General features: G+C 40.2%; 1 protein-coding gene across 1 annotated transcript; it reads left to right on the top strand.

The window, feature by feature from the left end:
* The first annotated feature begins 4,317 nt into the window (after positions 1–4,317).
* Positions 4,318–16,993, top strand: LOC120039817 (C-type lectin domain family 4 member M-like). Its single transcript, XM_038985186.1, has 6 exons — positions 4,318–4,763; positions 11,833–11,934; positions 12,188–12,577; positions 12,799–12,935; positions 15,111–15,220; positions 16,403–16,993. The coding sequence occupies exons 1-6, from the start codon at positions 4,616–4,618 to the stop codon at positions 16,533–16,535; spliced, it is 1,020 nt and encodes a 339-aa protein (XP_038841114.1). The 5' UTR covers positions 4,318–4,615; the 3' UTR covers positions 16,536–16,993.
* The last annotated feature ends 376 nt before the right edge of the window (positions 16,994–17,369 follow it).

Raw genomic sequence — 17,369 nt, 5'->3', positions numbered from 1 at the left:
AGTTTTTTACAGCGAAAACACAATATATCGTTATATTAGCTTACCACAATAGCAAACCAGACAACAGCATTGATTCCAGCCAAACATAGCGATAACGTATTCACCACCAAAATAAATAAATTTTTCACAAACCTTCTCAGAATTCTTCAGATGACAGTCCTGTAACATCATATTACACAATGCATATAGGTTTTGTTTGAAAATGTGCATATTTAGCAGCACAAATCGTGGTTATACAATGTGATCAGTGGCAACAGGTCATGCATTCTGGCCGGCGCCATCTTGGAAAGGCACCCAATCTAATCAATAAATAATCGTAAACTTGACAAAAAAATACAGGTTGGACATCAAATGAAAGATGCATTAGTTATTAATGCAACCGCTGAGTTAGATTTTTAAAATTAACGTTACTAGACATACAGTGTGCGTTACAGCCAGACTAGTGCCGCAATAATGGCGGACAAATCCGTTTACATTTTTCCACATAAATACGGAATAACATCATAAATAGCTCTTACTTTTGGACGAGCTTCCATCAGAATCTTGGGCAAGTGGTCCTTTGTCCAAAATAATCGTTGCTTGGTTGTAAAACGTCGTCTTCAACTTCGGAATTAGCAGCTAACAATAGCTATGTGGCCACAGCATGCCCAAATCCTCAAAACGCAATACTAAGGAAATTCCGAAAATAGCAATATACTCGCATAAACTGATATAACTCGGTTTAAAATAACTTCGTTATGATGTTTCTAACACCTATATCGAATTAAATTACAGACGGATATATCTAAGGTCGATAACTGAGCGTTTCAAAATGCCATCCTGAGGTCTTGCTTTGCGCAATGACGAACGTCGAAAAGAGAGCTCCCCTCGTTCCTTGGCCTTTTATAAGCTCTGAGAACTACGTAGAAACTCCATTCCACTTCTCATTGGTTACTGCCATCCAGGGGAAGGCGGGTGCAGTTCATGTCGACCCATAGGATACATACAGAGCTTTAAACTGATCTGAGAACAGAGCCTCGTTTTCAGACCTTCGCAGTTCCTGTCATGGATTTCGCTGCAGAAAGAGTTCTGGTTCACCCACAGACATAATTCAAACTGTTTTAGAAACTAGAGATTGTTTTCTATCCAATAGTAATAATAATATGCATATTGTACGAGCAAGAATTGAGTACGAGGCAGTTTAATTTGGAGACGATATTTTCCAAAGTTGAAACAGCACCCCCTATATTGAGAAAAGGTTAACACCTATATCGAATAAAATCAGAGCCGGATATATCTAAGGGCTATAACGGGAGCTTTCTAGAATGCCATCCTGAGGTCTGTCTTGCGTCATGGCGAATGAAGGAAAGAGTGGACCCCACGTTGCCAGTCCATTTATATGGCCTCAGATCTGCCTAGCAACTCCATTCCAATTCTCACTATTTGCTGACATCCAGGGGAAGGCGTATGCAGTGCATCTCAACCAATAGAAGACATGCCAATTAATAAACTGACCTCAGAACAGCCTGGCTGATTTCAGATTTCTCACTTGCTGACAGGAAGATTGCTCCAACTCGAGTTCTGTTTTACTCACAGATATAATTCAAACGGTTTTAGAAACTAGAGAGTGTTTTCTATCCAATAGTAATAATAATATGCATATTGTACGAGCAAGAATTGAGTACGAGGCAGTTTAATTTGGGAACAAACTTTTTACAAAGTGCAAACAGCACCCCCTATTGAGAAAAGGTTAACAAAGTAATGAGTAAAGGGGTTGAATACTTATGTGTATGTCATGTCATGTTTATTTTTTTAAATAAATTAGTAAAAAAGTCTAAAAACACGTTTTTGCCATTATGGGGTATTGTGATGTCATTATGGGGTATTGTGATGTCATTATTGGGTATTTTGTGTAGATTGATGAGGGGGGAAAAAACTATAATCCATTTTAAAATACGGCTGTAACATTAAAACATGTAGAACAAGTCAAGGGGTCTGAATACTTTCTGATGAACTGTATGTGTGAATTCACAGGGTCCCATTTTTGCTCCATGTTAATATTATTGTCACTTCAATGCTTTAATTACATGGAAAAACGTGCCTACACAGTGGTAAACTAAACTAATATAAACTAACTATACACACTAATCTACACGATGGTAAACTAAACTAATATAAACTAACTATACACACTAATCTACACGATGGTAAACTAAACTAATATAAACTAACTATACTAACTATGAATCTACACGGTGGTAAACTAAACTAATATAAACTAAATATACACACTAATCTACACGGTGGTAAACTAAACTAATATAAACTAAATATACAAACTAATCTACACTGTGGTAAACTAAACTAATATAAACTAAATATACACACTAATCTACACGGTGGTAAACTAAACTAATATAAACTAATCTACACAGTGGTAAACTAAACTAATATAAACTAATCTACTCGGTGGAAAACTAAACTAATATAAACTAAATATACAAACTAATCTACATGGTGGTAAACTAAACTAATATGAACTAATCTACACAGTGGTAAACTAAACTAATGTAAACTACATATACAAACTAATCTACTCGGTGGTAAACTAAACTAATATAAACTAAATATACAAACTAATCTACACTGTGGTAAACTAAACTAATGTAAACTAAATATACAAACTAATCTACACTGTGGTAAACTAAACTAATGTAAACTAAATATACAAACTAATCTACACTGTGGTAAACTAAACTAATATAAACTAAATATACAAACTAATCTACACGGTGGTAAACTAAACTAATATAAACTAAATATACAAACGAATCTACACTGTGGTAAACTAAACTAATATAAACTAAATATACACACTAATCTACACGGTGGTAAACTAAACTAATATAAACAAAAAATATACAAACTAATCTACACGGTGGTAAACTAAACTAATATAAACTAAATATACAAACGAATCTACACTGTGGTAAACTAAACCCTTTATAAACTAAATATACACACTAATCTACACGGTGGTAAACTAAACTAATATAAACTAAATATACACACTAATCTACACGGTGGTAAACTAAACTAATATAAACGAATCACACGGTGGTAAACTAATATAAACTAAATATACACACTAATCTACACGGTGGTAAACTAAACTAATATAAACTAATCTACACAGTGGTAAACTAAACTAATATACTCGGTGGTAAACTAAACTAATAGAAACTAAATATACACACTAATCTACACGGTGGTAAACTAAACAAATATAAACTAATCTACACGGTGGTAAACTAAACTAATATAAACTAATCTACACGGTGGTAAACTAAACTAATATAAACTAATCTACACGGTGGTAAACTAAACTAATATAAACTAAATATAGAAACTAATCTACACTGTGGTAAACTAAACTAATATAAACTAAATATACAAACTAATCTACACTGTAGTAAACTAAACTATTATGAAGTAAATATACAATCTAATACAGAGTGTTGTAAACTAAACTAATATAAACTAAATATACAAACTAATCTACACTGTGGTAAAGTAACTAATATAGACTAAATATACAAACTAATCTACACTGTAGTAAACTAAAGTAATATAAACTAATCTACACTGTAGTAAACTAAACTAATATAAACTATTCTACACTGTAGTAAACTAAACTAATCTACACTGTGGTAAACCAAACTAATATAAACTAAATATACAAACAAATCTACACTGTTGTAAACTAAACTAATATAAACTAAATATACAAACTAATCTTCATTGTGGTAAACTAAACTAATATAAACTAAATATACAAACTAATCAACACTGTTGTAAACTAAACTAATATAAACTAAATATACAAACTAATCTACACTGTTGTAAACTAAACTAATATAAACTAAATATATAAACTAATCTATACTGTGGTAAACTAATCTATAATACACTGTGGTAAACTAAACTAATAAAAACTAAATATACAAACTAATCTATACTGTGGTAAACTAATCTATAATACACTATGGTAAACTAAACTAATAAAAACTAAATATACAAACTAATCTAAACTGTGGTAAACTAAACTAATATAAACTAAATATACAAACGAATCTACACTGTAGTAAACTAAACTAATATAAACTAAATATACAAACTAATCTACACTGTGGTAAACAAACATGGTTTTCAGAAAATAAGTCTGGAGTCACATGGTGGTGGTTAGTGTCGTACTATTGGTTAGACAGTTTCCCCTTTAATGAGGTTGACAGTTAAAACTGTCTCTGACATTAGAGTGAGTCACACAGAGGCTCCAGCTGTGCAGCGAACAGACACAAACCTACAACTGAGATAACAGCAGACATTAAAACAGTAGAAGTTACAACAGTAGAAGTTACAACAGTAGAAGTTACAACAGTAGAAGTTACAATAGTAGAAGATACAAGAGTAGAAGTTACAAGAGTAGAAGTTACAAGAGTAGAAGTTACAACAGTAGAAGTTACAAGAGTAGACGTTACAAGAGTAGAAGTTACAACAGTAGAAGTTACAACAGTAGAACTTACAACAGTAGAAGTTACAAGAGTATATTTTTTGGGGGGAGCACAAGCGTATAAAGATGTCAAAGGGAATCTATGAATACACAAATGGATTTGAAGACGAAGAACCTAATGAAATAAAGACCATTGACATTGATGATCATATTTACAACAACAAAAGACCCATCATGCCCCGCAAGAAGGATGTAGCTGGGGATCAACATTCAGGTACTATTTTATCCTGTTATAGTGCTAGGCACTGACACACACACACACACACACACACACACACACACACACACACACACACACACACACACACACACACACACACACACACACACACACACACACACACACACACATACACACACACACACACACACACACACACACACACACACACACACACACACACACACACACACACACACACACACACACACACACACACACACACACACACACACACACACACACACACACCCCCCGACACACACACACACACACACACACACACACACACACACACACACACACACACACACACACACACACACACACACACACACACACACACACACACACACACACACACACACACACACACACACACACACACACACACACACACACACACACTATGATTTTGGACTACAGGAAAAAGAGGACCGAGCATGCCTCCATTTTCATCAACGGGGCTGTAGTGGAGCAGGTTGAGAGCTTCAAGTTCCTTGGTGTCCACATCACCAACATACTATCATGGTCCAAGCACACCAAGACAGTCGTGAAGGGCACAACAAAATCTATTCCTCCTCAGGAGACTGAAAAGACTTGGCATGGGTCCTCTGATCCTCAAAATGTTCTACAGCTGCACCATCGAGAGCATCCTGACTGGTTGCATCACTGCCAGGACCTCTAAACCAGGCGGTGTCAGAAGAAGGCCCTAAAAATGGTCAAAGACTCCAGCTACCGCACGGCAAGGGTACCGGAGCGCCAAGTCTGGGTCCAAGAGGCTCCTAAATAGCTTCTACCCGCAAGCCATAAGACTCCTGAACACCTAATCAAATGGCTACCCAGACTATTTGCATTGCCCCCCCCCCGCTCCCCCTCTTTTATACCGCTGCTACTCTCTGTTGTTATCATCTATGCATAGTCACTTTAATAACTCTACCCACATGTACATATTACCTCGCTTCGCGTTCCTTGGAAAATATGCAGTATTTTGTTTTTTATGTGTTATTCCTTACATTGTTACCCCAGGTAATCTTAGGTTTCATTACATACAGTCGGGAGGAACTACTGAATATAAGAGCAACGTCAACTCACCACCGTTACAACCAGGAATATGACTTTCCCGAAATGGATCCAGTGTTTTGCCTTCTACCCAATACAATGGATCTGATCCCAGCCGGCGACCCTATGTGACGCCGTAAAAGGCACAAGCGTAGCGGTCTCCTGGTCAGGCTTCGGAGACGGGCACATCGCGCTCCACTCCCTAGCATACTACTCGCCAATGTCCAGTCTCTTGACAATAAGGTTGATGAAATCCGAGCAAGGGTAACATTCCAGAGAGACATCAGAGATTGTAACGTTCTCTGCTTCACGGAAACATGGCTAACTCAAGAGACGCTAACGGAGTCGGTGCAGCCAGCTGGTTTCTTCACGCATCGCGCCGACAGAAACATACATCTTTCTGGTAAGAAGAGGGGCGGGGGTGTATGCCTTATGATTAACGAGACGTGGTGTGATCATAACAACATACAGGAACTCAAGTCATTCTGTTCACCTGATCTAGAATTCCTCACAATCAAATGTCGACCGCATTATCTACCAAGGGAATTCTCTTTGATTATAATCACAGCCGTATATATTCCCCCCCAAGCAGACACATCGATGGCCCTGAACGAACTTTATCTGACTCTTTGTAAACTGGAAACCACACACCCTGAGGCTGCATTCATCGTAGCTGGGGATTTTAACAAGGCTAATCTGAAAACAAAACTCCCTAAATTCTATCAGCATATCGATTGTGCTACCAGGGCTGGTAAAACCTTGGATCATTGTTATACTAACTTCCGCGACGCATATAAGGCCCTCCCCCGCCCTCCTTTCGGAAAAGCTGACCACGACTCCATTTTGTTGCTTCCAGACTACAAACAGAAACTAAAACAAGAAGCTCCAGCGCTCAGGTCTGTTCAACGCTGGTCCGACCAATCTGAGTCCACGCTTCAAGACTGCTTCGATCACGCGGATTGGGATATGTTCCGCATTGCGTCCAACAACAATATTGACGAATATGCTGATTCGGTGAGCGAGTTCATTAGAAAGTGCATTGACGATGTCGTACCCACAGCAACGATTAAAACATTCCCAAACCAGAAACCGTGGATTGACGGCAGCATTCGCGTGAAACTGAAAGCGCGAACCACTGCTTTTAACCAGGGCAAGGTGACCGGAAACATGACCGAATACAAACAGTGTAGCTATTCTCTCCGCAAGGCAATCAAACAAGCTAAGTCCCAGTATAGAGACAAAATAGAGTTGCAATTCAACAGCTCAGACACAAGAGGTATGTGGCAGGGTCTACAGTCAATCAAGGATTACAAAAAGAAAACCAGCCCCGTCGCGGACCAGGATGTCTTGCTCCCAGACAGGCTAAATAACTTTTTTGCTCGCTTTGAGGACAATACAGTGCCACTGACACGGCCCGCTACCAAAACCTGCGGGCTCTCCTTCACTGCAGCCGAGGTGAGTAAAACATTTAAACGTGTTAACCCTCGCAAGGCTGCAGGCCCAGACGGCATTCCCAGCCGCGTCCTCAGAGCATGCGCAGACCAGCTGGCTGGTGTGTTTACGGACATATTCAATCAATCCTTATCCCAGTCTGCTGTTCCCACATGCTTCAAGAGGGCCACCATTGTTCCTGTTCCAAAGAAAGCTAAGGTAACTGAGCTAAACGACTACTGCCCCGTAGCACTCACTTCCGTCATCATGAAGTGCTTTGAGAGACTAGTCAAGGACCATAACACCTCCACCCTACCGGACACCCTAGACCCACTCCAAATTGCTTACCGACCCAATAGGTCCACAGACGACGCAATCGCAACCACACTGCACACTGCCCTAACCCATCTGGACAAGAGGAATACCTATGTGAGAATGCTGTTCATGGACTACAGCTCAGCATTTAACACCATAGTACCCTCCAAACTCGTCATCAAGCTCGAGACCCTGGGTCTCGACCCCGCCCTGTGCAACTGGGTCCTGGACTTCCTGACGGGCCGCCCCCAGGTGGTGAGGGTAGGTAACAACATCTCCACCCCGCTGATCCTCAACACTGGGGCCCCACAAGGGTACGTTCTGAGCCCTCTCCTGTACTCCCTGTTCACCCACGACTGCGTGGCCATGCACGCCTCCAACTCAATCATCAAGTTTGCGGATGACACTACAGTGGTAGGCTTGATTACCAACAACGACGAGACGGCCTACAGGGAGGAGGTGAGGGCCCTCGGAGTGTGGTGGCAGGAAAATAACCTCACACTCAACGTCAACAAAACAAAGGAGATGATTGTGGACAGCAGAGGGAGCACCCCCCTATCCACATCGACGGGACAGTAGTGGAGAAGGTGGAAAGTTTTAAGTTCCTCGGTGTACACATCACGGACAAACTGAATTGGTCCACCCACACAGACAGCGTTGTGAAGAAGGCGCAGCAGCGCCTCTTCAACCTCAGGAGGCTGAAGAAATTCGGCTTGTCACCAAAAGCACTCTACAGTGCTCAAACTTCTACAGATGCACAATCGAGAGCATCCTGTCGGGCTGTATCACCGCCTGGTACGGCAACTGCTCCGCCCACAACCGTAAGGCTCTCCAGAGGGTAGTGAGGTCTGCACAACGCATCACCGGGGGCAAACTACCTGCCCTCCAGGACACCTACACCACCCGATGTCACAGGAAGGCTACAAAGATCATCAAGGACAACAACCACCCAAGCCACTGCCTGTTCACCCCGCTATCATCCAGAAGGCGAGGTCAGTACAGGTGCATCAAAGCAGGGACCGAGAGACTGAAAAACAGCTTCTATCTCAAGACCATCAGACTGTTAAACAGCCACCACTAACATTTAGCGGCCGCTGCCAACATACTGACTCAACTCCAGCCACTTTAACTTCTTTGGGCTGCAAGCCCGAAGCCGGGCACAATATGACAACAGCCACTTCAAGTGCAGGGCGCGAAATTCTAAATATATTTTTTAGAAATATTTAACTTTTCACACATTAACAAGTCCAATACAGCATATGAAAGATAAACATCTTGTCAATCCAGCCAACATGTCCGATTTTTAAAATGTTTTAGAGCGAAAACACCACGTATATTTATGTTAGCTCACCACCAAATACAAAAAAGGACAGACATTTTTCACAGCACAGGTAGCATGCACAAAACCAACCTAACTAACCAAGAACCAACCAAACTAACCAAGAAACAACTTCATCAGATGACAGTCTTATAACATGTTATTCAATAAATCTATGTTTTGTTTGAAAAATGTGCATATTTGAGCTATAAATCAGTTTTACATTGCAGCTACCATCACAGCTACCGTCAGAAATAGCACCGAAGCAGCCAGAGTAATTACAGACACCAACGTCAAATACCTAAATACTCATCATAAAACATTTCTGAAAAATACATGGTGTACAGCAAATGAAAGACAGGCATCTTGTGATTCCAGCCAATATTTCCGATTTCTTAACCTGTTTGGGCTGCAGGGGCAGTATTGAGTAGCCGGATAAAAGGTGCCCATTTCAAACGGCCTCGTACTCAATTCTTGCTCGTACAATATGCATATTATTATTACTATTGGATAGAAAACACTCTCTAGTTTCTAAAACCGTTTGATTTATATCTGTGAGTAAAACAGAACTTATTTTGCAGCAAACTTCCTGACAGGAAGTGGAAAATCTGAAATCGATGCTCTGTTCTACGGCCTGCCTATTAATGTCCTTGATATTTATTAGTATACATGCACTTCATACGTCTTCCACTAGATGTCGACAGGCAGTGAGAGAAGAAATGGAGTGTGTAGCTTGATCTGGGGTCGAATAATAGCTCTCGGCATGACGTGTCACCAGTTTCCTGTTTTCTGGAGAGCGCGTGAAGGGACCTGGATTTGCCTTCTGATAAGCTGTCGTTATGGACGACTAATATCTCCGGCTTTGATTTTATTTGATACATGTGACAATATCATCGTAAAGTATGTTTTTTCAATATAGTTTTATTAGATTATTGAAATTTATTCGGGACGTTAGGCGTGTTGCGTCGTGTGCCTTTGTTCAGGAAGGAGAGCTTTGCGCCACTTTGCTAGCTTTCCGTGCTAATTGATTGGAGAAGAGGACATTCTAAATCCAAACAACGATTGTTCCCGACAAAGGACCCCTTGTACAACATTCTGATGAAAGATCATCAAAAGTAGGACCCATTTTATGATGCTATTTCATATATCTGTCGAACATGTGAAATAGTCGTTTGCGCCCAGATTTTGTGTACTCTCTCGCTATACCTAAGCTGGATGTCGTAATGAAGTTATTTTTAGAATTCTAACACGGCGATTGCATTAAGAACTAGTGTATCTATCATTTCCTATACAACATGTATTTTTTAGTAACGTTTATGTATAGTTATTTGGTCAGAATAGTTGAGTGCCATAAAAATATCCGCACATTCTGGGAAAAAGATGCTACGTTAGCACAATGTATAACCACTGATTTCAGCTCTAAATATGCACATTTTCGAACAAAACATAAGTGTATGTATAACCTGATGTTATAGGACTGTCATCTGATGAAGCTTATCAAGGTTAGTCAAAAATGATATATCTTTTGCTGGTTTATTCGCTATCGCTATGTGACTAATAACATTTTATTTGATTTGATATGCCCACACACAAATAAATACTGATATTTCTCATTTACATAAATATTCACACACCCGAGTCAATACATGTTAGAATCACCTTTGGCAGCCATTACAACTGTGAGTCTCTGGGTAAGTCTCTAAGAGCTTTGTACACCTGGATTGTACAATGTTTGCCCATTATTCTTTAAAAATATTCTTCAAACTCGGTCAAATTGGTTGTTGATCATTGCTAGACAACAATTTTCAAGTCTTACCATAGATTTTCATGCAGATTTAAGTCAAAACTGTAACTCTGCAAACTCCAGTATAGATTTGTCCTTGTGTTTTAATTGTCTTGCTGAAAGTTGAATTTTTCTCCAAGTGTCTGGTGCAAAGCTGAACCAGGTTTTCCTCTAGGATTTTGCCTTTGCTTTGCTCCATTCTGTTTATTTTTTTATCCTGAAAAACTACCCAGTCCTTAACGATTACAAGCATACCCATAACATGATGCAGCCACCACTATGATTGACAATATGGAGAGTGGTACTCAGTAATGTGTAGTATTGGATTTGCCACAAATATAACACTTTGTATTCAGGACAAAAAGTGAACTGCTTTGCCACATTTTTTGCAGGTTTAGTTTAGTGCCTTGTTGCAAACATGTTATCTAATATTTATATTCTGTACATGCTTCCTTTTCACTCTGTCAATTAGGTTAGCAATGTGAAGTACCTACAATGTGGATCAGTCCTCTGTTTTCTCCTATCACAGCCTATAAACTCTGTAACTGTTTTAAAGTCACCATTGGCCTCAAAGGGAAATCCTTGAGAAATGTCCTTCTTCTCTGGCAACTGAGTTGGGAAGTTTTTTTTGATGAGGGAAAAAAACTATTTCATCCGTTTTAGAGAGGGGCGTAACGTAACAAAATGTGGAAAAAGTCAAGGGTTGAAATACTTCCCAAATGCACTGTAGCCATGTTATTTTGACTTGTTATTCTTCTCTGTTATTCACTGTGTATTTATTCCATGTGTCACTATTTAAAATGTTGTATCTTTAACTTTGCATTGTTGGAAAAGGACCCGTAAGTCAGCATTTCACTATTAGCATACACCTGTTGTTTACGAAGCAATTGACAAATGAAATTTGATTTGGATTTAAATAGGTGTTGGCAGTCATTTTGGCTGCCTGAACTCTGCAATATGTTTAAGACAATATTCTGTAAGTTCTGGAAGTCAAGCAGTAGAAAATGTGAGGTGCTGGAACTCAGTTCTGGTGTTCTGTACCTTGTCAAGTTGTGGATTTCCCTCAGTGATTCAAGCAGCAAATGGACACAAAAGTAGATGCAAATACAACTCTGATAAAGAGCAAGTTCTTGTGGTAATAATTTGTGCTTCAGTGTCTTGTCAGTGGTGGAAGAGATACTCTGGAGCTGCTGGAGTGTGTCTGGGGCTGCTGTGTGTTCTCCTACTGGCTGGGATCACAGGCCTGTTACTCTACCGTGAGTTAGATATGTTCTCACTCAAACATTCTTCATCATCAGTGGTGTTACGACCAGGGTTCAATTACATTTACATTCCAATCAATTCCATTCAGAAAGTACACCAAAATCCAATTCCAAGAATTGGAAATCAATTGGAATTCCAGTGTACTTCCTGAATTGACTGGAAATGAAATGCAACTGACCCCAACCCTGGTCATGTCTGATTAACTTTTCCACTGTTACCTTGTTCATTGATCATATTATTTCACAGAGAGAAACCAGTTGACCAGCTCCAACAGCCTGACTAAAGAGTGGGAACAGTTACAGATTACCGGCAACAACCTGACTGCAGAGAGAGACCAGCTACAGACTAGCAACAACACGCTGACCAAAGAGAGAGACCATCTACAGACCAGCGACAACAACCTGACTGCAGAGAGAGACCAGCTACAGACTAGCAACAACACCCTGATCAAAGAGAGAGACCAGCTACAGACCAGTTACAACACCCTGACCAAAGAGAGAGACCAGCTACAGACCAGATACAACACCCTGACCAAAGAGAGAGACCAGCTACAGACCAGATACAACACCCTGACCAAAGAGAGAGACCAGCTCCAGAAAGAGATAGAACGTCTGAAGAAATCTACAGTTGAGAAAGGTGAGTCAAATTGTCTCATGACTGTTCTGTTTGACAGTCTCTGTATCAGTTCACATGTCACTTACAAACAGGAAATGTAACTTTTAAATGAACAATGTGATAAACATTCTCCAACTTCCAAACCGTCCATTAGTTAGTGCTCTGTCTTCCTTGAGTGTTTGATTGATTTTTAATTCAATGTTGTATTAAAGTGACTAAAGCAAGAAATGTTCAACTTACAGTGTGTCCTCAAGGATGGAAGAAGCTTGGTAGCAGTTGTTACTACGTCTCTACTGAGTTAAAATCCTGGGAGGAGAGCAGACAGGACTGCAGAGACAGAGGAGCAGACCTGGTGGTCATCAAGAGCCAAGAACAACAGGTGTGTGAGAAAGAGAGAGGGTGACAGAGAGAGATAGAGAGATAGAGAGAGAGAGAGAGAGTGAGAGAGTGAGAGAGAGAGAGAGACAGAGAGAGAGAGAGAGAGAGAGAGAGAGGGAGAGAGAGAGAGAGAGAGAGAGAGAGACAGAGACAGAGACAGAGACAGAGAGTTACAGAGAGAGAGAGAGACAGAGAGAGAGAGAGAGAGAGAGAGAGAGAGAGAGAGAGTGAGAGAGAGAGAGAGAGAGAGAGAGACAGAGAGAGAGAGAGAGAGAGGGAGAGAGAGAGAGAGAGGGAGAGAGAGAGAGAGAGAGAGAGAGAGAGAGAGAGACAGAGAGAGAGAGGGAGAGAGAGAGAGAGAGAGACAGAGAGAGAGAGAGAGAGAGAGAGACAGAGAGAGAGAGAGAGAGACAGCGAGAGAGAGGGATGCAGCTTAAGCCCCACCCTCTTCGACATATATATCAACGAATTGGCGAGGGCACTAGAACACTGCAGCACCGGCCTCACCCTACTAGAATCTGAAGTCAAATGTCTACTGTTTGCTGATGATCTGGAGCTTTTGTCCCCAACAATGCAGGGCCATCAGCAGCACCTAGATCTTCTGCACAGATTCTGTCAGACCTGGGCCCTGAAAGTAAATCTCAGTAAGACAAAAATAATGGTGTTCCATAAAAGGTTCAGTTGCCAGGAACATGGGCCCTGACAGACCTGGGCCCTGACAGACCTGGGCCCTGACAGACCTGGACCCTGACAGTAAATCTCAGTAAGACCAAAATAACGGTGTTCCAAAAAAGGTCCAGTCACCAGGACCACAAATACAAATTCCATCTAGACACCGTTGCCCTAGAGCACATAAAAAACTATACATACCTCGGCCTAAACATCAGCACCACAGGTAACTTCCACAAAGCTGGGAACGATCTGAGAGACAAGGCAAGAAGGGCCTTCTATGCCTTCAAATGGAACATAAAATGTAACATACCAATTAGGATCTGGCTAAAAATACTTGAATCAGTTATAGAACCCATTGCCCTTTATGGTTGTGAGGTCTGGGGTCCGCTCACCAACCAAGAATTCACAAAATGGGACAAACATCAAATTGAGACTCTGCATGCATTATTCTTAAAAAATATCCTCTGTGTACAACGTAAAACACCAAATAATGCATGCAGAGCAGAATTAGGCTGATACCCGCTAATTATCAAAATCCAGAAAAGAGACGTTAAATTCTACAACCACCTAAAAGGAAGCGATTCCCAAACCTTCCATAACAAAGCCATCACCTACAGAGAGATGAACCTGGAGAAGAGTCCCCTAAGCAAGCTGGTCCTGGGGCTCTGTTCATAAACACAAACAGACCCCACAGAGCCTCAGGAAAACAACATAATTACAGCCAACCAAATCATGAGAAAACAAAATAATAATTACATGACACATTGGAAAAGTATTAACAAACAAACAGAGTAAACTAGAATGTTATTTGGCCCTAAACAGAGAGTACACAGCGGCAGAATACCTGACCACTGTGACTGACCTAAACTTAAAGAAAGCTTTGACTATGTACAGACTCAGTGAGCATAACCTTGCTATTGAGAAAGGCCGCCGTAGGCAGACCTGGCTCTCAAGAGAAGACAGGCTATGAGCACACTGCCCACAAAATGAGGTGGAAACTGAGCTGCACTTCCTAACCTCCTGCCAAATGTATGACCATATTAGAGACACATATTTCCCTCAGACCACACAAATCCACAAAGAACTTGAAAACAAACCCAATTTTCATTAACTCTCTATAATGAGTGAAATACCACAGTGTGCCCTCACAGCAGCAAGATTTGTGACCTGTTGCCACAAGAAAAGGTCAACCAGTGAAGAACAAACAAAGTTTTCCCTTTTGTAATTTAACTACTTGCAAATAATATGACATTTGAAATAACTTTATTGTTTTGGAGCTTTTGTAATTGTAATGTTTACTGTTCATTTGTATTGTTTTTTTTAGTTTTGTTTATAATCTAGTTCACCTGCTTTGACAATGTTAACATATGTTTCCCATGCCACAGAGCCCTTAAATTGAATTGAGAGAGAGAGAGAGAGAGAGAGAGAGAGAGAGAGAGAGAGAGAGAGAGAGAGAGAGAGAAGACTATGTATTAACAATGTTGTCTCTCTCCCACAACTGCAGATATTTGTCAATTGGTTATGTGGAGTAAAGAAATATGTCTGGATTGGTCTGACTGACTCTGTTACTGAGGGGACCTGGAAATGGGTGGACGACACACCACTGACCACAACGTAAGACATTAATGAATTATATGTCACTATGATGTCACTGTCTGGAGTAGGAGGTTCAAATTGGACAGCCTGATTCTATGTGTTGTTTCTCCTACAGGTATTGGAACAGTGGACAGCCTGATTCGATGTGTTGTTTCTCCTACAGGTATTGGAACAGTGGACAGCCTGATTCTATGTGTTGTTTCTCCTACAGGTATTGGAACAGTGGACAGCCTGATTCTGTGTTGTTTCTCCTACAGGTATTGGAACAGTGGACAGCCTGATTCTGTGTTGTTTCTCCTACAGGTATTGGAACAGTGGACAGTCTGATTATGTGTTGTTTCTTCTACAGGTATTGGAACAGTGGACAGCCTGATTCTATGTGTTGTTTCTCCTACAGGTATTGAAACCGTGGACAGCCTGATTCTATGTGTTGTTTCTCCTACAGGTATTGGAACAGTGGACAGCCTGATTCTATGTGTTGTTTCTCTTACAGGTATTAGAACAGTGGATGTCTGATTCTGTGTTGTTTCTCCTACAGGTATTGGAACAGTGGACAGCCTGATTCTATGTGTTGTTGCTCCTATAGGTATTGGAACAGTGGACAGCCTGATTCTATGTGTTGGTTCTCCTACAGGTATTGGAACAGTGGACAGTCTAATTATGTGTTGTTTCTTCTACATGTATTGGAACAGTGGACAGCCTGATTCTATGTGTTGTTTCTTCTACAGGTATTGGAACAGTGGACAGCCTGATTCTATGTCTTGGTTCTCCTAAAGGTACTGGAACAGTGGACAGCCTGATTCTATGTGTTGTTTCTTCTACAGGTATTGGAACAGTGGACAGTCTGATTCTATGTGTTGTTTCTCCTACAGGTACTGGAACAGTGGACAGCCTGATTCTATGTGTTGTTTCTCCTACAGGTATTGGAACAGTGGACAGTCTGATTCTGTGTTGTTTCTTCTACAGGTATTGGAACAGTGGACAGTCTGATTCTGTGTTGTTTCTTCTACAGGTATTGGAACAGTGGACAGCCTGATTCTATGTGTTGTTTCTCCTACAGGTATTGGAACAGTGGACAGTCTGATTCTGTGTTGTTTCTTCTACAGGTATTGGAACAGTGGACAGTCTGATTCTGTGTTGTTTTTTCTACATGTATTGGAACAGTGGACAGCCTGATTCTATGTGTTGTTTCTTCTACAGGTATTGGAACAGTGGAGAGCCTAATGGTGGAGGAGCTGAGAACTGTGTGTATCTCTACTCCTGGTCATCAGACACAGGAGAATGGTGGGCCTATGACTGTTCCTATAAATATAGATGGATCTGTGAGAAATAGGATTCATCCTCGGTACTCTCTCTGAACTACTAAATAAGATTTTGCTAAGTACTATCAATGAGAAACTATTTTCTGCTCATTCAATTTACCTTGTCAAGTACATACAATATATAACAATACAAATGTATAATACAATATAATAAAAATAACAGAACATTTGCAATAACAATACAATGACTTGATAACAGAAAGACTGTTCTCTCTGTTGTCGTGGAAATTCACCACTAAGGACTGAAATTCTAAGGAAATGAATCAATCTTTATTATCACAGTCATAGAGGTTTATTGATGTTAATTTTTATTTTTATTACTTTTTATTTTAGTCTACTTGCAAAATATTTTTCTTAACTCTTCTTGAACTGCACTTTTAGTTAAGGGCTCGTAAGTCATCATTTCACTGTAAAAGTCTACACTTCTTGTATTCGGAGCATGTGACAAATAAAGTTTGATTTGATTTGATTTGAGACTCTTTATACTGCGACACAAACAAGTCATATAAGCACGGTTGGTTCCTGCATGAGACTGACTGATACCACACCAGGCTTCTCACCTTGAAACTGAGATACTCCTGTTGGTTCCCAGAGCAATGTTCTGGGTGTACTGTGAAATTGCTTATACAGTGATAGTATGGATTACTCCCATGAACCCAACCGAGTTGGTTATTAGAAAAGCAGCATTATTTTATATATACGAGTGGATAAACACACAGAAAATGTCACACTCTACTGCATAATAGTTGATCTAACATGGAGTCTAGAAGGACTGTTCTCTACTGTATAATAGTTGATCTAACATGGAGTCTAGAAGGACTGTTCTCTCTGCTGTATAATAGATG

Source organism: Salvelinus namaycush, unplaced genomic scaffold (genome assembly GCF_016432855.1).
Source record: "Salvelinus namaycush isolate Seneca unplaced genomic scaffold, SaNama_1.0 Scaffold302, whole genome shotgun sequence".
Lineage (NCBI taxonomy): Eukaryota > Metazoa > Chordata > Actinopteri > Salmoniformes > Salmonidae > Salvelinus > Salvelinus namaycush.
The sequence above is the reverse complement of the archived record's forward strand: the minus strand, read 5'-3'. Positions and strand labels throughout refer to the sequence as shown.